This window comes from Vicugna pacos, chromosome 30 (assembly GCF_048564905.1).
Source record: "Vicugna pacos chromosome 30, VicPac4, whole genome shotgun sequence".
Lineage (NCBI taxonomy): Eukaryota > Metazoa > Chordata > Mammalia > Artiodactyla > Camelidae > Vicugna > Vicugna pacos.
The window spans coordinates 23,976,663-23,995,068 of NC_133016.1; the positions used below are offsets into that span (position 1 = coordinate 23,976,663).

Genomic DNA, 18,406 nt, shown 5'->3' on the forward strand with positions numbered 1-18,406 from the left:
GTGAGCTCAAAACAAAGACAATGTTCATCAGATCTCTGAAGAAAACTGCCTTCATCCATTACCAAAACTCTCTGAAGGGCAGATTTATAGGCACCATTATTAACAATGAACATGGCTATAAACATATACTGTTCCTTGAGACATTAAATAATGATGCCTGAAGCCACTGTGATTAGCAACTGAGTTTAAAAGCTCATCCAGATAACTATTAATAATAATTTTTGTAATATCAAAAATTTTCCTGTATTGGTAGTAAACTCAATTTTAAATACTCAAGAATTTTCAATTAATCTTATCTTCTGGAAAATGTCAATTTGAAGATAACTCATAACATACATATTAGCATAACAATGCATTATATAATTTAGAAATCAATTCCCTTAAATCAGGGGGCTTCTTTAAAAGGTTATATTGATGGAATGTACAATCAATAAAGTGTGAAGACTACGATACTCAAGGGACTGTTGAAGGGAGAGGCAGTGAAAGAAAAGAGAAAAGAGCAGCTTCTGCCATTTAACGGTGATCTATACAAATTATCACATTTAAATCTCACCAATTCACACATAAAGAAATTAAACTCAGAGAGGCTAAGTTCCTCACTCACATAAGAGCTAAGCAGATTCGCACCCACGTGCCCTGAATCTAAAACAGATGCTCTCACCCACTACCCAGACTGCCTCTCGGGCTCCAAAACAATAAAGGAGGACCACGGCCTCAGCGAGGCGGCGTGCCAAGTTTAAAACTTACTACAGATCAAGTCTTCAGCACCTGAGATGCAACAGGCCTAAATTCAACCTATGTGCCGTAAGGAATAGTACTGTATTCTGTGGCTTACAATAGTCTGGCCCCGAATTATCTTGCCAGACAGACTTCTCTCCCACTCTCCAACCACATCCATAGAACCCTACATGCTTCTGGTTTTTTTCTTTTTGTTTGGATTGCTCTTTTGGCTCTACTACCTTCTGTTCATCTTGGTATTGTATCTGCCTTTCTTTATTTCTCCCTAAGGAACCATCCCTCCTAGGCATTTGCCCCTTTCTTACAGTGAATAAACATTTACTAAATTGTCTCTTTGGCAGGCGTGCTGAGGTTCTTCAATGAATAAAGTGTTTTCAATATATTCAAGGTGCTCATAATTCTCAGAAGGGAGACAGGCAGGAATGTCTTTATAATACAACATCCTGAGACTTTTACAGAGACCTGTGGGGAAAAGAGAGGACTAGCTTTGATAGGGCACTCCAGGAGAGCTTCCCAAAGAAGGCCACCTGTCGCCTGGGCTGTGAGGGCGAGTGACAGATCTATAGGAGGAGAGGAGGAAGGCATTTCAGTGCATGAATGGTATCAGACAACGCGTGGGTGTACCAGGAGCTCCAGCTGGAGGCGCTGAGTGAGGGAAGGCTAGGAAGAGAGGGCAGTGTGTGAGTGTGAGGGCTCGGCCTGCAAGATGGTGCTTCTCAAGGCCGCTCCACTGCCCATTCTGAAGGACCACAGACAGACCAAGAATTCAAGTCCTTTCTGATGATTTTACAAATAAGTAACATACAATGATATAAGGTTTATTTTCAGTTTTACCTATGATTAACACTGACCTATTAACTCACTATATCAGTGATGGGATATTGTATTTTCATTAACTCAGAAAAAAAACAATTACTAGACTTTAGAGGAGATCCTAATAATTAAGTCTCCTATCAAAAAGTCCAGCTGCTGTGCAGTGTATGTTTGTGCTGCAAAGCTCCCCGTGCACATACGTGCGCATGCAGACACGTGTCACAGGGGTCTGGAATTCCTGCTATTTGGGAGAAGGATGCTCTCTCATTAAGGCACTACCCATTTTGTTTTGAATTGGTCATGGTATTCAACTGACGCATTTCAAGCTATTTAAGTTATAAATTTCTGTTAAATTAGCTTCAAAATGATCAACTAAGATGACTGTGGGTTCTCTAGTTAACCCTACACAATACAGCGATGCATAACTGTTGAGACCACACTACTCAGGGCCTTTCCCCTACCAGGATACATCCAAACAGCAGGATATAAGGGAAGTTCACAGAGCTCTGAATTTTTCAGTAGGATACTTCCTCTTCAGGCCATGAGGCCAAAAGCCTCACCATAACAAACTGTCAAAAGCTGTAATTAGAAATGATTACCTGCCTTCCCCTAAAGGGTCATCAGGGCTAATTATAACTATGCCTTATATCCCTGTTTACCTTGATTAGCAAAGAGACCTAAAGCTGCATCATATCCTGGCCCAAGGCCATGGGGCTCAGTACATCCCCTAAACTAACACAGTCCCCTAAAGCACCCCCCATCCCAACCATTCTACTGTGCCCTCTGGAACTCAAGTGTTTCATCAGAAAAAAAATCACCAATATTTTCAAGCTCAACTTCTTTGCTCCTGATCTAACATAAAACCTGGATGTCTCCTGAGGACAGTTCTTCCTTGCAAGCCTTTTTAAGTGGTGACTTTCTTGTTCTCTCTCCACAACCCATGGACCACAGAGAAGCACTACAGCTCCCAAACCACTTGTCCTGACATCCCAGCTCCCCTGACACACCCCATCAGACTGCACTGCACTATGTTCTTGCTGCAGTCATCTGCGGACATCATGTCACTCCTGCTCGCTTGCTAATAATTTGAGCACCTGGTTCACTCACTGTCTTTCACTCTACAGTACTCCAGTCCTCATTTTTAAAATATCAACATACTCATAGTTAGGCCATCCAAAAATACGGTCTTTATCTGCTTGTTCACTTCTTCTAACTTACCTCAACTACCCATTCCCACGGTCACAGCCTCGTTACACATTCTCTTTATTAGCAACTGCACTACCACCACAATTTTGAGTTCATACATTCCACTCTCTGAATACCACCTCCCAGCTTTCCAGGCCATTGTTTATAGCACCCAACTCAATTTCTGACCTAACTGGCTCTCTCTACCACTTTTTCATTGTCCGTCACCTCCCCTGAGTCCTCACTTCCCTCCTAACCCAGCTAGGATTCAGTGGATCAGCACCAGGATCACTCCCTTTTACTCTCCTTCTCAACTCCCCCACTCCCCTCCGTTCTTCCACCATGCCTGCCAATCAAAACCCCAGCCTTGATTAAATCCAATTCTCCACCTACTCCATGATCCAGAGCAGCTATGCATAACTGAAGAACAACATACAACCATTCCAACTGCTATAAAGTTCATCCCCATATATTTCAAGTGGGCCCTCAGCTCCACCCAGCAATCTTACTATGTTTCTCTAGTCCCCTATGGCAATTAACTCTCCTACAGTTCTCTCTCTTTCAACTTCCGACACCAATCCCCAATCTTCATGCTTAGCTGACTCTCAAAACAGTCTGTCAGGGAACTACCTTGTCTTTCCACTGTAAAATCCACAAACCCATCAGCATCAAATGCGCATATTCCGCATCTATTCCTGTTATAAAGAAGTGAAATATGTCTTCTCCTACCTTTCGGAATAGCAATTTCTCCATCTCTAACAGAACAGAAGTTCTATGAGTGCAGGCATTTAATAACATTTAAAGAACTGAAATGAATCATTCCTATCACAGTGTATAAACATGCTGTGCCATTTCTCAGCCAAAAGCACAAAAAAAAAGCCTGCTCCAGAACCCATGTCCCCTTCTAGTTGCTGCCTTATTTTTCTGCCTATACTCTGACTCCTACTATTCTCCCCACAACCCATGCTAATTAGCTTCCAAAACACCATTCCACCTAAATGATCCTTGACAAAGTAACCAACATCTTACAAGATTCCAGCAGTCAATTTTAAGGTCTCTCCTTAATCAAAAGTTCTCTTAAATCTGCACAGGGCTGTACACTTAAGATTTTGTACTTTACTGAACCTATGTTATAACTCAAGCATTAGAAAACTTCAGCGAAAGGATTTCATAGATCAGATACAATTGGAAAGAGAACTAGTGAACTGGAAGATAAAAATGTGAAGAAATTACTCGGCATTCAGAGAGATCAATGGAATTCTGAGAAAGAGAGGCGAAGACTATGAAGACAACAGAAATCTCAGAAGTAAAAAGAACAGCAGAGATGTAACACGACAAGACAAAACTGCCGATCACAAAAGCTACCAGAAAGAAGAGATTTGATGATCTCCAGCATCACCCACAAGGTCACAAAACTAGCAGGCTTAAATCCAGGTTTCAGGCTTTTTGCAATATATCACACCACTCAGAGAAGGGAGAAAGAAAAATCCAGTTAGCTAAGAAACTCCATTAGGCTCAAATCCTCATACACATACTGTTTCTCCAACAGGTATGTAGGAACTCCTGTAGATACCCCTTCGTGTGCCAGGACTAAGCAAGGTCAGAAGACAAACATGACACTTTTTCCTGAGTCATTAATTTTACACAAAGATTTCAAGGAAGTTAATTACGTCATTGGACTGTCACGTCATTCCGTCTCAGTAAAACAAACATGGCTATGATTACTGAAGTAGAACTTAAAATGTGCATCAATTTATAAGATAAAATATGAAGCCCGAGAGTGTGCCACATGGCTTCTGACAAACTCCTAGATCTTTAAGGTTATGAGCTCATTTGCCTCATCTGTTACAGCCTGGCTTAAAAAGCACTGGTAGCGGCTCTAATGGCTTCTCAGCAATGAGAGAAATATTATGATTGGCAGAATTCAAGATCTGTTTAACAACAAGAAGAAGGATTATTTGTGTAATTCACCGTTTTTGTTGTTTCTTTTATTCTGAACTTAAATGTTGTATTCTGTTAAGAGTGGAACAAAAATGCTGGAGGACTGAGGACAAAAACTGATAGAGAGGGAGAACAGGTTCTATTCTCATCCCATTGCTTTCTGGTCTCTGTGAGATTCTCATGGAAACTCCTACAAATAACCTCGCCTAGAAAGCTGCTTTATTATACTACTGCCTCATCTCCATCCACTATACATTACCACCCAAATGTAAGTCAGAACTAGGGTCAGTTACAAATAACAAATCAGTAATTATGGCTTCAACAGAAGGCCAAAAGTCGGTGTAACAGAGCTGCTCACACTGCTCCGTGCTGTTCAAGAGCCAGGCTCCTTTCCTCTTGTCGCTCCATCGTGAATGGTCTCCATTCGTAAATTTACTCATGACCCACTACGGTTGACCCAGCACCAGGCATCCCATTTTCATTCAAGTCAGTAGATGAGGACATGCACTTTCTTTAAGAACTCCACTTGGAAGTTTGGCCATACCATTCCTGTCTACACTCCCCTAGCCAAAACAGAAACCATACGTGGTCGCAAAGAGGACTGAGAAATAGGATCTATCCTTGGCGTCCATGTAATCAATTAAAATGAGGGAGGAGACAAACCAGCAGTCACGACCATGCCACATTTGAATAAATCCTTTGCAATGTCCCCCCAAATATGCCTGTTCTACCTGAGGTGATGAAACAGCTAATTTGCCTTACCTGCGCTGTCTTTCGAGCCCTTTCTTTACCTTCACTCAGGGCAACAACTGTGCCTAGAGAAACCAGTGAGCTTTATGAACAACATGAGAATTGGTAGAAGTATTGGCACTCTTTCCACGACATCTTCCCTTTGAATATGAGCAACGGGATCGAAACATGCTACTGATCATACAGCCAAAAGGAGGAGGGAAGAGATTTTATTCGCTGCTTTACAGCAAGAATTTGCCTGCTCTCCTGATTTGACCAAGTCAGGAACTGAAACTAATAAAAGTAACAGCTAGGATTTAAACTGTACCTTTATTTATTAGTATTCAAATTTTTCAAGTATATAGTAATATACCATTTTATTTTCATAACCCTAATGACAAGATCAAATTTGATATTATCTGCACGTTTTAAGTGCCTCTTACTTTAATATTTAATTTGCTGTAAGTATAAATATATACATACACATAGGGACAAGGACTGAAAAAGAATGAAAAAGTGGAAACAGTTGCTTTGTTACAGTGACAGAATTATAGCTAATCTTATTTCTTTTAATTTTCATAACTTCCAGTGCCCCTATCCAACAATGTTTAAGACTTTATAAACTCACACATACACATATCTTACACATATACAGCATACAGCACGGAGGAAGAGACCCACACGTGATTTTGAAGCTGTGTGACCTTACGAAATTACATAGCCTCTATAAAATAAAGGATCACAGGACTAGCCATTTAATGCCTTTCTGCTCTCATTTCCATACCCCTCCCACCTCTGATTTGTGGCGCAGGGGGCTAGAAACCTCCAAACTCTATTTCCCAAATTTCTTTGCCTGCTGGCTTCTCGTTAAGACAGATACACTGCCTGCCTGAAAAACTAAAGACATTTTTTTAATTTCTCAAAATAAACATGTTTCAAATAATCAGCTCAATTATCATTTAATTCTGCCAGAATTTTAAACATGCAGATAAAATTTAAAAACATATGGATATATCATATCATTTTGTTGCACCAAGATGTCCATAAAATCCCTGGTAATGCGAAAACACCTCTCAGTAATCATGGAATAAGAACCCGACATGTGAACGCTTTGTTACTGACGAAAACCAGACTACGGGAGAGAAAACCTGAATCAAGTTTTATTTTAAAAATACGATGAAAGTGTCAAGAAACAAAATGCCCTAATTTGTTAAAGAAATATACACATATTTGTATTTTTCAAAATAAAAAACGTATGAAACGGGACAGAGGAAAGGGGTTTAATGTGAGAACTCTGTATTTTCTGCTCATTTTTCTACAAATCCAAACTGCTCCAAAAAAGGTCTATTAATTTTTCTTAAATGAAAAGGCATAATTAAAAGTATAAATTCACAACCATAAAGAGAATAGGGCCATACGTGGATGAAAGATTTTAACGAATTTCTGGTAAAAAGTTAAGAGTGAGCACAGTGGAAGAAGACATGGACTTAAATTCTCACAGGAGGAGCTGTAATAAAGGGAAAGAGCCCATCTGCACAGCAGACTAGGGTCTAGAATTAAGAGAAGCTGCATGGATTGGGCCACCCAGCATAGGTCCCACCCTCTCTACATTCTGCAGTATTTCTAATCCTCCAGTTGACTCTGCTCCAAGCCTACACCTATGACTTCAGACCCTTACTCCAAGGTTCCCAAACTCATGACTACGAAGTCTCTCCTGTAGCCATCACTGCTTCCAGCACTGGCAACCCTGAGATGGAAGCAGTTGTTCATGTCAGGGCCACAGAGAGCAGCAAACTAATGCCAAGAAATGCAGTGGCTAGAAAGCCAAGAGCAAAGAAGACAGAGAAGAACGATGGGGTGGGGGGAAAGTGGGGGGGAAAAGACAGCATACAAGAATAGGAAACTGAAAGCAAACTGGGACAGTCTAGAAATGATCTTTAAAAATAAACAAAGAGATAAATCCACAGATTGTTATTTTACTCACAAAGCATCATCTCTTGAGCCATAAAGATGTGTAAGTAGGCAAAACTAGTCTTACTTTTAGAAATATTCCTGGAAAGCTTTATACTTCAGAATCATTTCTATTGAAAAGACCTCCTCTCTTAAAGCTACTATCTGTTAGTCTGTGTACACTTTCTAAAACAAACAAACTGGAGGCTGGGAATTGACCAACTTCAAAAAGGCACAGGAAGTATTATTAGAAAGAGTTTTGAAAAGACAAGTTTAAAACTTTTCAATATATACCCTCAATCCATAGCATCAGGAGCCCCAGAAAATATAATACCTGTCAGAGCATGAAAATATGTGATTCAGCAACTTATGACATTTTTAATTGCAAAATTAGCGCAACCTGGCTTGCTTTTGCACCACTCAGATGGCCTAAAAATGGTACTGATAGCTAGCAAGGCTTTCAATTTGATGAAGATATGGTTAAGGATGCTAAGGAGGTTCCTGGTGGATCTGTGTTTATCCTCTCTTTGTATAATCCAGAAAAGAGGGGTAGGCTGTCTTAATTTTCTAAGCAGCTAGGTTATGGGAACATAAAACACATAAGATAAAAATATGTAAGGTGTTTGGAAAACAAGAGAAATCGACACAGGTGAAAGAGGGGGGAAAGGCAGGCAAATGGTAACTAGTATGTGTTTTTAGCATTTACCATGTTCTAGACACTTAATTCACGACTCACTGCACGTTATTTACACATAACAAAAGCCCATAGATAAAAATATTCTAAGTTCTATATTTGAAACAAGAAAATTAGGATCCAACGAAGTAACTTAACTGAAAGGAACAAAACTAGTAGGAGGCAGGGCCCGGTTTCCAGTTCAGAAAGCTATATTCTCTTCCAATCCACTATCCTGCTCGTAAGGCTGGCTAGCTGCTGCTCTCCCCTCTCCCTTTCTTTGGTCTCGTCTCTGTCAAGTGTGGGACCCCTCTGGCCTTGCAGAAGTGACTGCAGGCTGCTAGGCAGCACAATGAATGGTACCTCCCTCTCTCTCTCTACCATTCAAACTGGATTCAATGGGCCTTCAAGAACCACGGTCTGGCGAAGTACAAGAGGAGAAAAATGAAGAGACATTTATCATAATCCTGCAGGGAATCATTATTCCATTTTTACAGATGGGAAAAGGCTTGGAGAGGATACAAAGCTTTCACAAGGTTACAGAGCTAATCAGCTGCAGTAAGGGTTTGAGTCCAGGTCTGGCCAGACCCCACATCCTTCAGAATCTTACCTAGCAATTTTGAAAGGATTAGGCATTAAGAGAGAGCTTTTTAATGGACAAACTGAAACTACAACACTGATTCATCCTCATAGTGATTCTATTTTTTCCCCAACATTTTATTATGAAAACTGTCAAACATTCAGAAAAGCTGAAAGAATTACATAGTGAATATCCATACACTCACCACCTAGATTTTACATTAACATTTTGCTCTATTTGTGATTAACATCCTTATCCACCTATGCATACTTATATTCACCCATCAGTGTAGCTTATTTCATTAATGCATTTCAAAATAAGTCACAGAGACATTTTAAGAGGGAAATCTTTGAATACCTCTGAACACCAAACTTTAAATTATGTATTCATGTAAAAGGTGGTCTCAAAACTACACCAACTATAATTTATGAGACTTTTTAGTACCATTCACAGATTCTGTCAGCAAGTAACCTTGAATAAATCTAATCTTTATATTTACCCCAAACATTCATGCTGAAATTAATGTAAATTTTAAAACCATGAAAGAATTTAAGTTTTAAAACAAATCCATTTTAATTGCTTCATTTTTCAAATAAAATTTACATTCTCAAAACTCAAAATTCCATAATCTTAGTATTCTTATTTTTAAAATATCTTTAATATTTTAAATTTCACAATAAAATAAATTACATTACAGAAGTCTCAAAAACAGATTAAGGGGGGAGGATGCAGCTCAGAGGTAGAGCACGTGCTTAGCATGCATGGAGTCCTTGGGTTCAATCCTCAGCACCTCTATTAAAATAAAAATAAATTAAAAAAAAAACCTAATTACTTCCCCACAAAAAAAATTTTTTTTAATTAAAAATAAACCAGATTAAATCACTGATACCAAATAAACAAGACTCATAGCAAGCCTTAGGAAAGTACTGCTAGGATTTCATCTGAAATTGATTCATTTATTCTACTTTCTTCCTGGTGAATATGAATGAATTTACTCCCCAACTATTTGTGGCACAGAGAGGCCTCGATCTTCCCTTCAAATCTGTTAAAAAGAGATTGAGACTAGGGGGCTGGCATACTGACTTTCAAAGTCATTTCTGCAAACTTATTTAGAACTGTTGTCAGCAAACTACAAGGATTAAATATAACAAATCAATATTGTATTTGAGACTATATTACTTCCAGTGAATATCAATTCAAAAACACTTTTTTGAAAGTCTATAATCTGAAATAATACTTTTTCAAAGACCACTTAAAAGTGAAATTACTTCTATTACAATTCTACAACTAAATATGGTCATTTTGTGTTGTAGACAGTAATATAAATGCTCCCTGTCCCTGCAAGGAACCACCTACAAGGACACAGCAAGCTGAAATTAATTCTATTTTACTAGCCATAAGACGAGTTCAGTCCCCAAAAAAAAGAAGGGAAAAAAAGTCATTCTTTCACGTGGTTTATAATAGCTACCAAATCATTCCAAATAAAAATGAATTAAGAATGTAATTACTGTTTAAAAAACTTCCTTTTCTCAAAGGTTCAAAACGTTTTAATTAGAAATCTTTTCACAACTATGCCTATTTCTGAGTGCCACATACTTTTTCTCTTACTGTAGTTTTTCTTCCTCTCAATGAGTCAGCCCAGACAAAGCCAAAACTGAAGAGAAAAACAATCGTCACATAAAAAAAATTACAACCACTGCATACAATACCTGTTGTAATGAATTCAGTAACTTTCTCAATAGCCGTTGGGAGAAATGAGTTTTAATCTTCAAATTCTACTTTATTAATTTCTCTATTATAGCATTTGCCTCAGCAAATAATCGCTACTTTGGACTTATAATTTGGCTGGGATACCCACCACTGCAAGCAAAGGGAAAAAAAAACATTTTTGATGGCTCATTCAAATGGAAAAGCCATCTATCAGAAGTTATTGTGTAAAACCTCAGTACTTCTGATGGAAAGCACAGTCTGGCAGAACACATTTAATTAGGCTTGGCTCTTTAAAACATTAAATACTCAGTTACAGTCACATTAAAGCTTTGTCTTATAATGAAAAAACACGCACAAAATTTCAAGGTCAACCTTTTCTTGCTTCACCCTTTTCTTAGGGGCACTGAGGCAATTTAGAAGCTTGAAAATATATTAAAAGACAAAGTCAAAGAAGTAAGGGTAAAATCAAAAGAAAAACAATAAATGCTACAACTTATTTTTCCTTCTCACAATATAAACTTTCAACATAATTCTTTTAGTGACGGTCTGAAGTCTCTAATAAAAATGTATATACCAAATACCTGATTTTTTTCATAATTTATTTACATTAAAAATCTGAGTTGAGACTGACACATTGTAATTGACTGCACTTCAATAAAAAAAATCTGAGTAAACTTGTAAATTATTATAAAGTCACTGGCTTTTTTCTATTTTTTTAAAACAAAAGTTATCTCTCAAGTATTAATTACTACGCAATGTTTGTTACTAACAGTGACCATTTCTTGTGTACCTATTAGGTGCCAGGCTCTTTCCTACACTCCTGCTCATTTGATCACCTCAGTAGCCCTACAAAAGGAAGGGACTATCCTCATTTCACCATGAAGACTCTGAATCCCTGAGAGGTTAAACAGCCCAGGAACAATTTGTTAGTAAGTGGCAGGACTGGCATTTGACCTAGGTCTGATACCAACAGCCAGAGTCTGACACTTGTGCCTCCTCCATACTACCAAGTTACCCAAATCTAGAGTCATTCCCTCGAAAAGACAATGTAAGTGGTGGTCTCCAAAATCAGAAAAGAAAATAATCTGTTCAATCACAGGATTGTTTTTGGAGGCACTCCTTATGCAGTCTGGAATGCTGTTTCTTTTCTTTTTTTTTAAAAATATATTAGTGAGGTTGGAATGGGCTGTGAATGATCTACTTTGGCCACAATCCTTACCACTACCACTAAACAGGTTGTGGTTTAAAATAAAGGCTGACTGGAATTAAAAGGTGCCTTAGTTATCATCATACTAACAAGACCAGTGGCCTCCCAAACTGAGGATTTCAGTGAGGGGAAGTCTAGCACAATCTATGCAATGCCTATTATTGACTGAATGTTTGCGTCCCTCCAGATTTCCCACAGTAAGCCCTAACCCCAATGTGAGGGTAACAGGAGGTGGGGCCTTTGGAAAGTCATTAGGTTTTGATGAGGTCATGAGTGTGGAGTCCCCATGATGGTATCTGTGCCGTTATGAGCGGAAGAAGAAACACCAGTGAAGAGACACTGGTGAAGAGATACCATGTGAAAACACCATGCAATCATTTGCAAGCCAGTAAGAGAGCCCTGACCAAGAACCAAACATTTTGCATTTTGTTAATAGCAATCAGAACTGACCATGTGTAACCAGCATACGGTCTGCTCGATCACATACCAAATCATACAGGTAAAGGTCTTTGGTCACATGCTTTGTAAAGCATTTCTAACAGCATAAGGCAATGTGCTTACAGATCAAAGTAAGCATTAAGTATCACTGCCTACCTGACTGTAACTAAAACCACTGATACTACTGATGTATCTGAGTTACACATTTGAAATATTTACTGCAATTCAGGCTCAGTCAGCATCTTTTCTTTACTAAAATCTTTGGCTAAGTTTATAAACCAACTATCAAAAAGAAAATATAACATTATAATAAATTAGCAAGAAATGGTACCATGGTGATTGTTGTCAAGGCAAGTTCATTTAGGAAGCAAGGAGAAATCTCTTGTGGGTAATATCTATTTAACAATCAAATTTTCCTTTCTGACTGTCATTGGCCAAATTCTGCACCACATAAAATGAAAAGCCAGTTGGAGAATGAGCAAAAACATGGCTGGTGTATTCAGTTTAGTCAGTATTTCAAAACATTTTTATGTAAAATTTAAAGTCTGAGCAAATGAAAAAGATAAAATATTCTCTTAGATTTTTTAATTATCTTACACAAATCTGTTAGAGATTTTCTGATCACTAAATTCATTTACTTTTTTTAAATTTCTTTTTTATTGAGGTATAGTTGATTTACAATGTTGTATTAGTTTCTGATGTACAGCATAGTGATTCAGTTATACATATATTCTTTTTCAGATTCTTTTCTACTATAGATTATTACACAATATTGAATATAGTTCCCTGTGCTATACAGTAAGACCCTATTTTTTATGTGTCTTATATACAGTAGTGTATATCTGTTAATCCCAAGCTCGTAATTTATCCCTCCCCCCACCTTTCCCCTTTGGTAACCATAAGTTTGTTTTCTATGTCTGTGAGCCTCTTTCTGTTTTGTAAATAAGTAAATTTGTATCATTTCTTTAATTCCACATATAAGTGATATGATATGGTATTTGTCTTTCTCTGACTTACTTCATTTAGCATGATAACCTCTAAAAGACATATGTATACATATATATAACTGAATCAGTATACTGTACACTAGAAACTAACACACTATAAATTAACTATACTTCAGTTAACTTTTTTAAAAAGCGATATAAAACATCTTATGATTATAGGCACACTAAAAACTGTAATTTTAATGTCTTTAGCTGAATATTAAATTTCTTAATGGTAGGGGAAAAGACCACAGAGCCATTAAAAGTTACGTGGAAACAGTCTCAGAGATCATCTATAGCAACCTTGATAGACATTTGATAGACAAAGAAACTGGGAGCTAGGAAAATGAAGGAACTTCTTCCTGATACGCAGAGCAGATCTAAAATTAACAAGTCAAGCTTTTTGGCACCTGGTACTAATGACACCACATACCATAGTGGACTTCTTTATGGTAACACGTAACTGCAAGAAAATCAAGAACTACACACAAATCTATGCTTTTAAAAACTGCCATTGTTTTGAGGAAAGCTGTTAATGAACCTATACTAATTCCTCTAAAAAAATCTCCAACCATATTGGAGTACTGAAAAATACTCAGCTTTTGAATACTCCCACCAGTTTAATGATTGAAAAAAAGAAAACACTGATGGATTAATCTAGCCTTCCCGTGGGACACATGAGGTCCTTCCTGTGCTGCCTTCAGAGGCCACCCATGAGCAAGCCTTGTGCAGTCTCCTCATTTGAAACACTGAGAGCTGTGGGAGGCGTAACCCAGAGAACAAGCCTCTGCGGGTCCGCTGTTCTCGGCAGCCTGCTCAGCACCAAGGACAAAGCCATGGGCGATTACGAATGTAATTCAACTCACAATATTAAAAGAAGTCAAAGGAAGGCAAACCTAGAAAGCCAGGTCCACAGATCAGTTCCTAAAGTCAACAGAAGTCTTTTAATCCAAAGAGTTTCCCAAGACTCACCATTCCGTAAGTTATCACAGAGCACTCCATCTTCCTACCAAACTGATGTTCCCGCCCAAGCATGGAGAGCATGTCACAGCCTAAGTCGGCTGTGGAACTCAGCTCCTTTTTAAAGCCCTTCAAACAGCTGAAATCTGCCCGATGTAATTAATAAGTAGGACGTACACAGCTGCTTTACCAGGAGCACCCAGGCGGACCTTACAACTGCCGAGGTGTCAGTCTAGTTTGTCTCTCCTTCAGAACAAAGCAGAAGTTCAGCTGATGTAACCTCACGTGCCCAGGTCCTCCACACTAACAAAGGGGAGGGCCAGAGTATCCCTGTGCCTCAACTCTCTTTAGTCTGAACATTGTGGAGCAGAAATGAGGCTTTACTGTATGATGGGAAAGAACTTCCTTAGTTAATGAAATTTGCTTCCAATTCTGATAAAACTCACGTTTGTGCCACTTCAGAATGAACAAATGAAACTCCACGTATAATAAAAAAAAAACTACACTTAACTAGTCATGTAAAATCCTAACCAATAAAACCCCTAAAACAGAATGATTTCCTCATGAAACACAAACAGTAAAGTTTCCAAGGGCACAACTGTATTTATTCTGTACAGCTAGAACTCATGCAATATGCATATTCATAAATATTCTTCTTGAAAAATGGTGCCATATAGGTAAACAATCTATTCATTATTTGCATATATTGCCTTGTATAAGTCACTGCACCTAATGGAAAAAATATTTTAAATTAATTTCCGTATTTCACATTTAGTCAGCTGCACAGATCCAATCTATAAGTTAGCAGTGGCAGAATTTCTTATGAGTAATTGGATAAAACCCATGAACATCAAAGAACTGACAAAATTAGGCAAGACTCACTTGCTACTCCCGATGCAAGTCCATACAGCAGGCCTCCCCCATCCGACTGCTGAGGGAAAACGTGCGATCCTGGAGGCGGCGGCTTTTCTTGTCTGATGAAGTTGTACAGTAAGGTTTTCACAAGCTTGCTGGTGTACGGAAGACTACACAGTAAGAGAAAAGAAGAAAAGAAGCCCATATTTAGGGAAGTCTTCTGATTTTCTGTCATGGTAAATATAACCTATATAATCTATTGACATAGAAGGATTAGCACAATTCAAAGAAATCTAGCACCGTCACACAGCAGTGAAGACCGCGGGCTTGGAGGTCAGACCTGAGGCTTAATTCTGGCTTTTCTCTTACTATGCCGTATGTCATTCATAAATCACCTCGACTCCTAAGCTTTCACTTACCTTATTTGTAATCTGTGTAACAGGTGAGATATGATAAATTCAGTGTATAATCCAGTACCTGGCAGTTGAAGGGAGGTAGTAACTTGGAATCAGTAGGAAAAAGTAAGAATTTAAAAGTATGAAATTATTTAATTTATGCATGCATACAAAAAAAATCCATATGTACACAGATTTCTTTTTAATGTTAATACTCCTTGCTTTTAAGTAATGGAATGAGAGAAGGAAGAGGAAATAGGTTAAAAGGGACATTTGTTCACAAATTGGTGATAAATCAATTCCTGCAATCTAGAGAAAACATTTAAATAGACCACTGAGCCAAAGCTTAAGTCCTTTTCATCCCTATAAGCAGTGGTTTCCAAATACGTTCCCCAAAAGAGCCCTAAAGGATTCTATGAACGTGCCACAGTATAATCAAGGTGGCAAGAAGGTGCCACAGAGGTAACAACCAAGGTAGCAAGAAGGATGTGAAAAAGACAAACCTCCCAAATGAAGTTCTCTGAAGATTATATCAACAGCAGGTGCCTGTGTGTGTGTGTGTATGTGTGCACTGAATGTTTATCTACTCCCATCCCTACTCACTAGGAGATTGTAAGCTTCTGCTCAGGAGCAAAGCTCCACATCCTAACACACGCCTGGCACATGGTTACTGCACAGTAAGCATTTACTGACTAAAGGAAAGTAGGAACAGTTAAGAGACTGCTGGGGTAATCCAAACACATGGTGATGGGGCACAGGTTACAGTAGTAGCTTCAATGGGATTAGTGAGAAGGGGAAGATACAGATAATTTCAATGAACAAATATGACTAGATGGCTACTTAGACAGAGAATGATGCAGAAGGAAGGAGAAAGATGACTTCAAAGTTTCGGTTCTACAAAGAAAGCACCAGAGAAGGTAATGAAGCTGGGCGATGATAGGGGCAGGGAGGACAGGACAGACCGTTTAGACAGGAAAGCAGATCCTTACATGCTGGGTTTGAAGTTCTGAAAGAACAACCAGAGGAAATGTCTGGTTGAAAACATGGGACAACACTAAAGTGAGAGGACAAGATGAGAAATACAGATTTATACAATACAAAACTAGACAAATTTAAAATAGAAACATAGAAACATACCATCGACCTTGCATCAAATACTTGTGACTGATGCTCTGCCGCAAAACTTCCTTGTGGAAGAGCTGGCAGGAAAGGAAAACCACCATTGTTGACACAGCTTCAACTGATATTTCATATGTAATATCACTGGGAAAATAGAAAACAAATCAGAACAATGATCACTTTGGAAGATTAAGGTATTGCTCTTTTCTAAATAACCCATACATTTAAAAACTCAAATCAAAATATTCAACATGTTTCTAGATTATTAAAAAATACTAATATGTTTAACATAAAATATTCAACATGTTTCTAGATTATTAAAAAATGCTAATATGTTTAACATAAAAATCAAGTCAAGTAAAAAATACGAAACCCTTTCCTTGTCGTTAGTTCCTGTACTTGGATCAGATATCCCATTACTTTCCTATTTCCCAGTTCCCATCTATTACTGAATGACAAGTCTATTAGTGTATAACAGAAACAGTTCCCAGCAATGCTGTGCTTTGAGGGTCCACCCTAAAGCCCTTGTGTTCATCTCTGTTCAGTTAATATAGAAACAAATACTCAGATTGCAAAACTGAAGAGAAGCCACAGTGTAAGGAAGAAAACAATGCCTTTTTGAGTTGATAATCACTTTTCAATAAGAACAATGGTATACCCTAGATCTTCTATCTCTAAGTGTCTATTTTCTCAAGGCCAACTCTGCCTGTTCAGCACAATGTGAATAATCAAATTACTCCTATTTTATTAAGCATGTTTCTTTTATGAAGGACTACCGCTGTCCTCTGAAGATCGTTAACTCCTTTTAGAAACAAATCTTAGATCAAATAAAACAGAAATGAAATTTCAGCTGAGCAGGGAGTATGAACAGGAACAAATGCATAAAGAAATCTTCAATTATTGCAAAAATTTAAACACAATTATGGAGAACAGTAACATGTTAGAACAGGAAAGTGGAAATCTCAACAACACAACAAGAAAAGTAACAGCTTCAAAAGAATATCAAAGTATTTTTACACAACTGAAATATTCATGAAAAATCCAAAGAAAAATACTTAGCACCTACTTAAGTGAAGCTCATTAAACAATTAAAGATGACTTGGCTCTAGAGCTGGGTAAGCTTACCAGAGTTTTAAGTTCTAATTCTATCAGATATTTTAAGGAGTATTGCTGATAGAAATGGCTTTTAAATAAAAGCAAAGTATACAAAACAATAGAGGCCCATGCAAATGATCTTATTATGTAATGAATAAATCTCATTTCTACTCAGAAATCTGGCTTTAAAGTACTGTAGAACAATTCTCTTTCCTGAAATTTCCATAATTATTGTTGTAAATATTAACCATATGAAAGGCAATCCTTGCATTTGTTTTTATTTCTTGAATTGGATGAAAGACAATACTGATGTGTCATTATTACAATTCATTAGTCTTCATTAGTGATGATCTGAGTGCTCAGAACCCAAAAGATATTGCATCACAATAACCATTTATTCACACAGCCTATTTCTGTCAGGAATTCATACTCTACAGGCAATTGGCTGGGCTTTCCAGCTGGATCAGAGCTTAAAGCCAAATCCTGAACGAACAAATATCTTGCCACAGGGTACCGCCTATCTAGATAGGTGATCACTTCTAATACATTTATCAATGTATTCAGTCATCAGTAATTTTTAAAACTGTGATGGTTTACAATTGATCATCTTACTCTAGGTCCCAGATCCAGAAAGAAATTGCTTTAGTTTGTTTAAACTAAAAACTGTAACTATTAATAAATACTAGGTGTAGCAATCTTAAGGAAAGAGTGTAGACTGAGAACAGAGGGCTGGTCTCCTTTAAAATAAACTGGGTCAAACAACATCACAAATGGGAGAACAGAGTAGGTGTTAACCCTTGGACCATCCTCTCTCACTGTTACGGAGTGAAGAGTAGAGGCTTGGATGTTGGGAGGTAGGGAAAGCTTAAAGCACTTAAGAATATTGACTCAAAATGACATTGGATTTCCTATCAAGCTAAAATTTCATTCTCCCAAATTTTCTTAAATGGAGCTAAGAGATCCCTCCTGTGTGCTTTCACAAGCCCACACATAAAAATTCTATCTGTTGAGATAGGTATTAACTGTGGGATC

At 37.9% G+C, this 18,406-nt stretch overlaps 1 protein-coding gene across 6 annotated transcripts in view; it reads right to left on the reverse strand.

Annotated features, from left to right (window-relative positions):
• DYM (dymeclin) overlaps positions 1-18,406 on the reverse strand; it is a 317,249-nt gene that overhangs the window by 221,243 nt on the left and 77,600 nt on the right. For all 6 annotated transcript variants that reach the window (XM_072952333.1, XM_072952335.1, XM_072952338.1 and 3 more), the window contains 2 exons: positions 16,298-16,423; positions 14,793-14,935 (listed from right to left, as the gene is read on the reverse strand). In XM_072952333.1, the coding sequence (XP_072808434.1) occupies positions 14,793-14,935; positions 16,298-16,423 (269 nt within the window). The remainder of the gene's footprint in view (positions 1-14,792; positions 14,936-16,297; positions 16,424-18,406) is intronic.